This window comes from Ips typographus, linkage group LG11 (genome assembly GCF_016097725.1).
Source record: "Ips typographus isolate SLU linkage group LG11, UJ_Ityp_2.0, whole genome shotgun sequence".
NCBI lineage: Eukaryota > Metazoa > Arthropoda > Insecta > Coleoptera > Curculionidae > Ips > Ips typographus.
Window position 1 is genome coordinate 202,506 of NC_138432.1, and position 12,052 is coordinate 214,557.

The window sequence follows — 12,052 nt, forward strand, 5'->3', positions numbered from 1 at the left end:
GGTCACCTACTGCTCCACGTTAAGTTGCACAATAGGCGTACCCAGACTAACCCGGAGATCAGTGATCTGTACGTGCTTTTGGTACAGTATTTATACTCACATCGTGACCCCAATTCGCCAATCTTGTTGACATAACCACGGTACTGGGGGAGATCGGGGCAACTTAAGGTAACGGCACCTAGTGTAATGTCTATGTTACATGCCCCTCCCCTATGAAGTGTTCGCCCCGGACACTAAAATACCCTAATCGTATAAGTCTAACATTGCTTATGTGCTAACAGGTGGGTTCATGTGGTGGAACGAATCCTTTATTTATACAAAATCCTATAATCTAAACCATTAATTATGCTACGCGCCTGAGGGCTTGTCTGAGCGGTCCAGCATCCTTGTCCGCTACTCAGTTCACGGATACCAAGTCTGCCAGTTCCCAGGTTGTATTGGTGCTGCCGTCTATTGGTGCGCGTTGAGACTTCCTTTTTTGGCCGGTGGTTCGTTACTTGGGTTGTGTGCTAGGTGGCGCTGTCACAGAGTGACCTCCTCTCATGCAAAATATGTTTATATATTTTTTTTTTTTTTGGTCAAGAATTCATTGTCAATATTCCACATAAACCGTATTTAGCCCTCAACGACCTGAGATACGTTTACTTAGAGGAGAAATGCGAAGAAATGATTGACAACAATTACTTATGTCAGAACGATCATATGAATACATTAGAAAACTTTCCACCTTGTGAAATTCAACTAATCAGCCATAGTCGGAACGTTACTTCATGTCATCCATTCCAGTTGAAGTTATCGACGCCTCAGGTTACCAAAGTTGTCGATGGAAAATGGATCGTAACCATACCAAAACGACTTGTTAGCACCGCTGATTGTAATCAGGACAAAACAACAATTCCATTATTTGGATCCTATTTAATTGAAATGCCTATCGATTGTAAATTACAAATACAATCGATTATGTTAGAACGTTTTTTGAAAAAGTGAAACCACATTTTTATGTTATGTACTTTCATCTTAGAGGGGAGGAGTTACATTCCCACGATAATGTTAATACTGCTTAGCTAGTTAAGTTCCCATGCTATTCGCTTATTTTATATTCCCATGCAAACTCAGCAAATGTAGATGTATTAAATATAGGTTAAGCATGATAATAGTTAGTTCTTTAGTACCGTCCATTGTATTCGCTACTTGGCAAAATACATTTTTTAAAAACCTAAATTTCATTTTTGAAATTCTAACTCCACGGACGTTTTTGTGAACCCTGTAGATTATTTGAAATTTTATTAAAATATATATCAAATTTCTTTCAAATTGTAAGCATTTTTTATGTAACGTGCGTATCTCTAACCATTCTCGAGAAAATGGGCTTCAAAAATCGAATTCTTTACTTTTTATAGCGTGGTCAACGCTCTCTATTGACGTTAGATTAGGCACACGGAATCGAATCATTATTGGCTTTTCAAAATTACAAATTACGAAGGAAAAATTACTAGAAAGTAAATATAAGAAACATATCACAATCTCTACTTTCTTTTCTAAAGCCTAAATTTGTGTTAAGGTATTTAAATTGTCAATCTTAACTTAAGGATTATAGGCTCTCAGTGAAACGTGTGTCAAGTGAATTGCTAACGTAAATAGAATGCGTTTTACAACTCTACAGGGTGGTCCAAATTAATTGTAGGATAATTCAAGAGTGGAAAGTACATAAAAAATAAACTCCATGTGTCAAACTCTAGTCGAAAAGTGCCCTCTAGCAGGGCTAGCGAACTGTAAAGGTGAGGCACCAAGACGATTTTTTAAATTTTAATTCCTAAACGAAAAAAGTTACTCAAATAAAATTTAGCTACGGGAGCCGTTCAAAAAGTTTGACCGTTTCAAATTTCTATAAGGTATAATTTTAGGGCATTCTGATGTGGCACATGTGATACTTCTTAGGAAAAGCCCATACTTTTTCCTAAGTAAAGTTCGTCTTGACATTTCTTTTCATTTTGCATAGTTTTTCAGATACAGTCATTTTAATACACTTGTGCGTAAATAAAAGAATTCTGTTCTGTCCGGAATTTAAAAAAAAAATAAAATTTCCAAATTGTCACCTCAAAATGGTGACGAATTTACCATATAATATATTTTTTATTTTTTTATTTAAGTTTTTATTGATTAGGAATTAAAATAAAAAAAGCTGTTTTTTGAGGCACATATTTTAATGCTAGCTCTGCTAGGGGGCGCGTTTTGACCATAGTTTATATAACACTTTCAAGTTTATTTTTTATTTTCTTTCCACCCTTTAAGTATCCTACAATCAATTTGGATCACCCTTTATAAAATAAAAGTATAGAAAATATTCTGGATTATTGCAGCCCATTTTTTGGAAAACTGTTAAGCCGCGTCCACATTTGAAAAAAACTGCATTGTGCGTGGAATATGGCACCAATATTTGGGTGCGTAATTTTTACTATTTTGCAGTTTGCATTTTATTGATCACATCACAAAAATGAATGAGAAAGAAGACACTATAAACAGAAACAAGGTAAGTACATTTTACTTTTCATATTGTATGGAGTAGGTATCGGTAAAGTTTTCTGCAGCCCCACTGACTAACTGATTCTAGACTACAGAATAAACTAGAATCGGTTTATATTTCGCAAACCTGTGTCTCTTTAGATATCCAATCATGATGTTTTTCTGTATTTGTATTTAATCTAAATTATTCGGTCTGTTATTAATCTAGTGATTTTATCTTTGTTATTATTCTGGCTCTAGTGCAGGGTGATTGAATGAAAAAAGTTGAGACTTTCAAATAACTATATGGTACTTTCCAAGGAGTACTTCTGGTCCAAGGTACTTTCTCTCACCTTAACACTCTTAACAGTTTACATCAAACACTTTTATCAACTTTTGTTGTTGGGGTAACCACATATATGAATTTAACCCTAATCAAAGCTAACCGACCATGTCATTTGACTATAGTTAACTAAATGTAACTTATTTTTGAGGTTATTTTATATGGTTTGAAGTCAAGTGTTCTGTACATGATTTGCATTTTGTTTTAATCATTATAACACTTTAAACCTTACTTTTCTCTCTGCTATATGGCTATACCTATAGGCTTACTTTTGGGAACACCAAAATTAGTTGTTAATATATTTTTTTATATAGCTGAAAGCATCTATGTTTTATATTACAGAGATTAAAAAAGACATATGGTAAATATTCAAAAAGACATCTCAGACGTATCATTAAAAACCATGGCAGTTGTGTTGGTGAAAGTTGCAATAGTAGGAATCTTGCTACTAGCTTGCCTGTAAGCTTTGCAAAGACCAACTCAATGCATGTTTCGACTAGCAACCATACTCAAACTCAATCAAAAAAAAGTCACACTGCTACTGATGAGCTGATTAGAAGAAGACATAGAAGACATTTTTAGTATTGATAGTAATAATTTAAAAGAAAATAGGCCATTTGTATGTGAAAGTACAACTTTTTCTAGAAATGTCTTTATAGATAACAAAACTATTAAAGATCTTTGAAAATCTCTATCTTCTTGGGAAGTTAAAACTTGTTTGAGTCATAATGCATTTACAGAACTATTAAATATATTGAGGAATTCTTTGGATACAAATAATATACCAAAAGACAGTAGTACTTTTAAAATTTGACAATAGATTAAAAAAGGATATATTGTCTGTTTCTCCAGGTCAGTATTATCATTTTGGCCTTAAAGAGGGTGTTTTAAATTTTAAAAAAAATCATTCTGTTGATAATGGAGACATGCAAAGTATTGAAAGTTGCTCTGAATATTGATGGTCTTCCACTTACGAAAAGTAGCTGCAGTCAATTTTGGCCGATATTGGCATTGATTGAAAATTGCAGCTTCTGTAAGCCATTTCCTATTGCTGTTTATCAAGGAAACAGTAAACCAAATAATGCAAATAATTTTTTAGAAGCTCTTGTAAATGAAATAAAAGAGTTAAGTAGTAATAGACTAAGTTATAACAAAGTTAATTTTACTATTAAATATTCAAAACTGTTGTGTGATGCACCAGCAAAGGCTTTTGTATTAAATGTGAAAAATCATAACTCTTACAGTGGTTGCACCAAATGTAAAGTTGAGGGTGACTACATCAATCATCGAATAGCATATCAGAGTTTAGAGTCTGGTTTAAGAACCCATGATGAGTTTATTAATATGGTAGATGAAACTTATCATAAAGGTCACACAATACTTTCTGATATAAATATAAATTTGGTAGACGACATATCTCTCGATTATATGCACCTAGTGTGTTTGGGTGTTGTGAAGCGGCTATTAGGCATTTGGGTGTCAGGGCGCCAGGGAATTCGACTTTTTAAGGATGTTGGATAAAGAGAGAAGATGTTGATAAAATTAATACAAATTTAGAAAACTGTCGAAAATATTGTGTGAGAGAATTTGCTAGACTGCCAAGATCTTTAAAATAATTAGATCGTTGGAAGGCAGTTGAATTTAGAAACTTTTTGCTTTATTTTGGACCATCATCTCTAAAAGGTATTTTATCAGAACATGTGTGGAATCATTTTATGTCCTTGCACATTTCCATTCGTATATTAGTTTCAACTGATTTAAGCTGTAATCCTGACTTTCTAAAGTATGCTAAACATTTGTTAAATTATTTTGTTAATAAATTTGGAGAAATATATGGTCAAGAGTATATAAATCACAATGTTTATAACTTAATTCATTTGGTTAAAGACGTACAAAGATTTGGACCGTTAGATAACTTTAGTTGTTTTTGTTTTGAGAATTACATGTCACAAATAAAAAAACAGTTAAAAACTAGTAATCACCCACTGCAGCAATTCATTAATAGGTATTATGAGTTTGCAACTCATTGCAATATAGAATGCAACAAAAGTCAGGATGTTTATAATTGATCCAATTTATTAAGTGTAAAAATGGTAGAAAATGAAACTATTAATTTTTTTTTTAATCTGATAACATATTTTTTGAATGTAAACTATTTAATACTTTAAAAAGTGTATACCAAACTCCATGTGACTCACTAAAGTTAAACTGTGGATTGATCTTCTGGGCGTCCATCGCATCCGAGCGTCCGTATACGGACGCCCTGAATCGATTTCTTTGAAACTCGTCGCATTTTAATATACTGACTGCCATAAGACTGTACGCAAAATTTGATTTTGACGCCATGAAGATAGCACCGCGAACGCTGGACGTATATAAATGTATATCGTAGTTCAGTTGCTTTGCCGCTGCGAGCACTCGCGTTATATACGTTGTGTATATTTTGCTTCGACTTTACTGATTGGTGAGCGTCCGTTAATTTTAGAATTGTTTCAGACTGGGAGAATTTAAATGCACCAGACATGTTAATTTGGCACCATCGCATTTTAGTTTCAAGTTAAGATGAGAAGTGCGCGCAGTGGTTTTTCAAAGGACTATGTAAGTATAGTTTTACTTGTGGTATTGTTTGATTCTACTTCTTGAGTAGTAATTTTAATGCCTTGATTATAACGATGCATAGCTGTAAGCCTATGACTACGGGTTTCTTTAAACAAACAACTTTTTTTGTCTTAAACTACAACAGTAATATTTATTTGCAAGTTCTTTAAATGACTAACAACACATATTGTGCTTTATTTTAAAACTTGTTAGTTTATATTCAGTTTTTCTATATTTCATATCATTATATTTTTTCTCGCCTTTACAGTGGATTTAATTAAAACATTGTATCGAAAACAGTTAGTTTTTAGGATTATAATGTTAGTGCCACAATTGCTATAACGTATAAACTTATGAATTGTACCATAGTAGTACAGGGTAATTTGACGATAGAGTAATATTTATGAAACAAGTGTGTTATGAAGCAAATAAGTCTCGATTATGTATGATACACAAGCGTATTATACATGTGAGTTATAAATTATAAGTCACTATTGAGTTATGAGCTATCTAACTCATTTAAAATGACCATAGTTATGCTGTTATAATGATGAGGTGTTATAATGATAAAGTTCATTATCTCAATTACTTGGAGAAAACTTTTTTTTTCAATGATTTTTAACAATTTTTAAAAGCATCTTTTTTTTGTTTTCTTGTGTGATGTTTTTCATCGGTACTCCCTGTTTATTTTTAACTAAAATTGTAGGTTTATTTAATATCTTCACATTTTCTTCCAACAAAGTAGGCTAAAAGTGCTCTATTTTGAACAAATGCCCTCGGTCATAGAAACGTGGAGTTTTCATCCAATCAGGACAGTTTACTAGCGATAAAATGTTTTTTACATCGATAAAAGCACTAGTGCTACTAGTGTTTTTATGGAAAAATGAACAGTTTTCTTATTACTAGTCACTGTCAGACTGACACAATGAATTTTTCTGGCATTTGTCCAGCCAAATTTAACTTGACCTCATATTTCCTCTGATAAATTTGAGGTCTTGTTATATTACATATGAGAAAACGCAATTTTTAGACTCATCATTTAAACCCAAAAAAATAGTTATTGATGCAACAAGTGCAAAAACATACTTTTTGCATGGGTTGCATATCAAATTTTTTATAAAATCGACTTTTTTTATGACAAAAGCACCACAAATAAAGTGCACAAACCTGCAGGTAGGAGCAATTCCTGTCTATACAGGCTTTTCATATTTTAAAATTAACAACTATTGTGCTTTTGTCATTAAACAAGTCGATTTTATAAAAAAGGTTATATGTAACACTGCAAAAAGTCCAGTTTTTGCACTTAAGTGTAGATAAACTGGACCTTTGGTCTTGTTTAACAATTTTCACGTTGCGTGCAAAAAAGATGTACTTTTTGCACTTGACTGAAAATTGTGTTTCCTTCAAAAACCGTAGCAATTTCAGCCTTTATTTTTGGAAGCAAATGTCAAATAAGCAAATAAGCCTATAATTTTGGTTAAAAGTATACAGGGTGGTTATTAAAAAAAATTACGAGGTTAAAAAATTGATGAAGTTTTAAATATTATTTCGGACGCCTTGAATAAATTAAATTATTTTCCACAAATTTTTTCACCTTCAAAAAATCTTTCAACCGTCCTTTGGTTTAAATTTATTTTTTAATTTGTTTCAATACACTGAATGACAAAACGTTGTGTGGGAAACGGCGTTCTATTTAATTTTGGGTTTCATATTTGTTGTAGTACGCATCTACGACTGTGAATTCTACTCCAAAAAAACAAAGGTGGTTTTGCAATAAAATGCCATCTCCACCAGCTCAAGATGAAGGTTCTACTGAGACCCCTATTATTATTCGAGATGTCATCATAAAACTTCCAAGACTGCATGTAAGTGACGATTTATTATAGCTTGAAATTACTATAAATGTGTGTACTCGTATATTTGTTTAGTGCATTGTCTCACAAACGCTTCTTTTTTAAATTTTGATTTTGATTAAAGTAGATTGAAACAATTTTTTTCTAAAGTTAACAACAAAAAATTTAAACGTTAAGAAGCACCTTCTATAGGTAACTTGTACCCTGTATTCAGAGTACTGATCTCAGACAAATTAGATGATTCGCTTCGCTCATCCTCCAAACGTTATCATCGATAATTAGCTTACTTACTGTTCTTGATACTTACTTACCATAAAGTTCCTTTTTTGCACTAAAGTCGTTTTTGCACTTGTGCAATAAACTCTTTCTTGCACTATGTTATAATTTTCGGGCTTTTGTCATCAAACAAGTCGATTTTATAAAAAAAATGTTTATGTAACACATGCAAAAAGTTGCACTTAAGTGTTGTTAAACTCGATCTTCGGTCCTGTCTAACAATTTTCACGTAGAGAATGAAGATTGTATTTTCTCTAAAAATCGTAGCAAGTTGCACAAGCACTTTAGCACATTGACTTTTTGTTATATTTTTATTCAAGTTACTGTTTTTATTAATACTCGTGATTTAGAAACTTTTTACTTTTTATAATTTTCTCTAAAACCAGTGGTTTGCTTGCTAAGAATAAAATTGTTTGTTTACCGTTGTCAAAATGATTATTTAAAATTGAAACAATTTTTGAAAATTTAATCTTGATACGGATTACTAGCTTAATACAGGTATACAATCTTTTTCGTAAAAAAGTGTAATTTCTGCAAGCATACTAATGATTTTCAAAACAAAAAGTTTCTGTAATTAAATGTTTTGCATAAGAAAAATAGGAGAAATTTTTATTTAAACCTTCTCTAAAATGACTAAGAGAACACTCTGTTACAATAATTTACCATATTTAAAGAAAACCCTGTATATTGTTTCTTACGAAATTATTAGCCCACACATAGTAAGTCTGTTTTCAGATTACTTACTAAATTGTTTAATAAAGTGTTTTTTAAACTAGTTTCTAATTTTAGGAACCAAAGGCCACTTGCCAATTTCCCGAATTAGATGTCGATGATCGATATAAGTTGAGCAAGATCAGTGATTCCGACTTGGACATCAATAACAAAATAGCACATTCTGTCGTGACACATACATCATTAAAAGATCCTCTTTTTAAAAAAACGGATGCGCTTAACACAACTTGTTCTTTTTCCGAGTTCGAACAGAGTATGTCTGATGTCGACTACAACATTTGCGATCTAAATTTTGAGCTGATGAAAATGAGTGATTCCAATTTGCACGACAGTAACAAACTTGCAGTTTCTGCAGCCACAGATACACCGTTAGATCATTCTCTTTTGGGAAAAACGGATGCTCATAACACAACTTGCCCATTTTCCGAGTTAGAACAGAGTAAGTCTGATGGTGCCTATAACGTTTGCGACCTAAATTATGCGCTAAGAAAAATAAGTGATTCCAATTTGAACGACAATAACACAATTGCACTGCCTTCAGCAAGAGATACGCCGTTACAAGATCGATCCTCTTTTTTACCAACTGTTTAGGCTTTTTTTCATCAAAATTACTATGGCGTCACAGAAAAAAATGCCTTGGACCTGCTGCCAAAAATCACCAATCTGAAAGCCAAAATCTTTTATTACTAGATTTACGAGTAGATCAAAAATTAAGGGATACAGTATTTCAAAAAATGAGGGCAGATACCATTTCAGATGTCGCAAAAAGAGATTCCTTAATTTGCGCTTTTGGTGCGAGATATATAAAATCCCATAGAGAAAAGCACTTTATTGCAGTTACTTCACGTAAAATGCGTAAACTTGCTAGGCTGCTCATAGAGTTGAGAAAGTTGGACAAAAGTATTCATTCTCTTGATGCTTTAAAGCCTCAGTACTTTGACCTATTAGTATCAGCAACCAAAATTGTTGCTAAATATGACGCGTCCAAGATAAATATGAGTCACCGACGTATGCCGTAAATATGGGAACAACTTTAAAACAATGTGCAGATATTGCGATAATCTATGCTTTAAAAAGAAAATCTGTATCATACTCCATACCATCTGCTGAAGCTGAAGCAGATCTCAAAACTTTGATTCAGATAATACAGGCCCAATGGCAATATGAAGTATCCAGTCAGGCTGTAACTGACTTAAATTTAAAAAAGTGGAACAAAGTTACAATTGTTCCGCTTGCTAATGACTGAAAGCTTCTTAAGGAGTATCTTATTTCTAAAGCAATATGGTCCATAACTGCACTGAAAAATTCTAATTCGACCAAAAATGACTATATAGTTCTAATGGAAACGATTTATTGTCGTTTGATTTTGCTCAACCGCCGACGTCCTGGAGAACTGCAAAGATTGTTATTGGATACATATGTAAATGCTGATACAAATAACTCAAACTATGAAGAATTCTCCGATGTGATTACTCCCTCTGAGAAGCTACTAGTTAAATTATTTAAAAGAATCGTGATAAGGGGAAAGCGGGGTAGAGGTGTACCCGTACTATTTAGCTCAGATATCCAGGAACACTTAAAAATACTATTAGAACACCGGGATCGGTTTTTTAAAAAACATAATTTATACCTTTTTGGTAATCCCAATACATCTGAAACAATATGTGGATACAAAGTTTTAAGCAAATATGCTCAAAATAGTGGGGCAAAAAATCCCGGAGCTATTACTTCCACAAAATTGCGAAAACACCTTGCCACACTTTCTCAAGTGCTTGCCATGTCGGATAATGATATGGAACAACTTGCTGGTTTTATGGGTCATACTCTAGGAGTACACAAGGGAAGTTATCGATTACCAAATGATTTGTACCAAACAGCAAAAATATCAAAACTTCTTCTACTCATGGAGCAGGGAAAAGCGGCTGAATTCAAAGGAAAAGCTTTAACTGACATAGAACTTGACTTGGAAGAAGACTTAATGGCGACCCAAGACACGTGGGGATGAAGGTACGTCGGCTCGTATTAATCTTTATCCCGAACTTTCATCTGAACAACCGTCAGACTTAGATGTTCCTAAAGTTAGTAATAAAAAAAGTGCAACAAGAAACATAAAAACTAAGTGGACAGAAGAACAAAAAAAAGTAGTAAAAGAATATTTTCGTAAAAATATTGATAAAAAAGTTCCTCCCAAACAACGCGAATGTTCTGAATTAAAAGAGAAGTATCCAAGTTTATTAGAAAACAAAGATTGAAAGATGGAACCTGTCAAGCGGTTTTTTAAAAGGACGCCCGTGAAATAGCAGTTTAGATATATACGGCTGAGGACGCTCTAAAGCACATTTTTATGTGGACGCCCAGATGATGGTAGGATGTAAATATATATATATAATATTTATTTTAAAGTACATAGTACTGTAAAAAGGGCTATCGGCCGCGTGGCCTTTCTGCCCATGACGATATATTAAGCCCTTAACATTGATTACAATTTTTGTCTTTTATTTTTCTTTTTACACTATAAAAGTAGGAGATAGTTAATTATTATTATCAAGTTCTGTAAATATTTTGCTCGCTACTTAAATTAGTTAGGTGTTAGGTTTAACTTATTTTGTTACTTAAGTCCTACTTGCTTATAGCTTTGTAAAAATATTGTAAAAAATTAGTTAGAATATAAGGACTCTCTTGATTTAATTAAAAATCAAATTTGTTTTATGCATATAGCTACAATAGTGGTCGACTTTTTAGGTAAATCTTAAAAACGCAAACCCATTGGAGCCTACCGTTCCGTAAAAGGAACAGTTTAATTTACAGTTTTCTATAAAATACCTACATAATTTTCGAATCGATGGCGCATCTTATACGCGATGAGAAGCATAATTGACGGTGGATTTATACTGTTTAGATCCACGTGAGCAATTTTAGAATTATTCACACCGGTTCTATTTCTGTGCATTTGTTTCTGTTAGTGAATCATGGATCCTTGCTCGTAAGTATTAAGTTTTATTCGTGATATTTTCAATTAACTTCTTTTTCTGTTTTTAATAACGTTAACCTTGACCTTATGAAACATAATCCTAAGCTAATTTGTTATTTCACCATGTCTACACACGTGCTAAATATGATGTTCCGTTAAAAGAACAGTAGGACAATATACTCTGTTTCGGCAACTAGTGTTGTTTACATTTTTGTTTGTTTCAGATCTAAATATAATTTACACAGACCTCTAAAACTGCACGAATTGCTTGAGGAATTAGAAAACTTTGATCTCGACTCCCCTGCACCAGACAGTATTACAATCTTGCCGCCGGAAAATGCCAATGAAGAGCTCACAGACGAGGACTCTGGCGATGAAAATTTTGTAACTCCCAATAACCTTCCAGGAAGCCAATTACGTGCAGAGGCAAATTTGTCATATGACGGTGAAAGTCAACAAGATGAAGAACAGTGAGATTCTGATGACGAGATACCGCTAAGTTCCTTTGCAACCAAGAAGAAAAAACTGTCAATCAAAAGTAAGTCCGATGTGGAATTGACCAACACCTTTCCTAATTGGTTGGACGTATGTGGCCCAAAAGTCGAAAAATCTCCTTCAGAACTCTTCATGTATTTTTTTGATAAGGATATAGTTCAAATGCTGATAAATTATACAAATATATACGCAGCCCAAAAAAATCAGACCTCTACTGTCGCTGATGAAGAATTTTACTGCTTTCTTGGGGTTCTCATTCTGAGCGGATACGCCGTTGTAAAC

At 33.1% G+C, this 12,052-nt stretch overlaps 2 protein-coding genes across 2 annotated transcripts; both read left to right on the forward strand.

Annotated features, from left to right (window-relative positions):
• Nucleotides 1-5,113: 5,113 nt before the first annotated feature.
• LOC145735619 (uncharacterized) lies at nt 5,114-8,895 on the forward strand. The gene is made up of 3 exons (XM_081989609.1): nt 5,114-5,443; nt 7,165-7,308; nt 8,362-8,895. Exons 1-3 carry the CDS (start codon nt 5,408-5,410, stop codon nt 8,893-8,895), a joined length of 714 nt encoding a protein of 237 aa, XP_081845735.1. The 5' UTR covers nt 5,114-5,407.
• A 616-nt stretch (nt 8,896-9,511) lies between these two features.
• Nucleotides 9,512-10,879, forward strand: LOC145735336 (uncharacterized). The gene is given in 2 exon segments (XM_081989181.1): nt 9,512-10,290; nt 10,292-10,879. Coding segments are annotated over 2 exon segments (912 nt in total). The 5' UTR covers nt 9,512-9,643; the 3' UTR covers nt 10,557-10,879.
• The last annotated feature ends 1,173 nt before the right edge of the window (nt 10,880-12,052 follow it).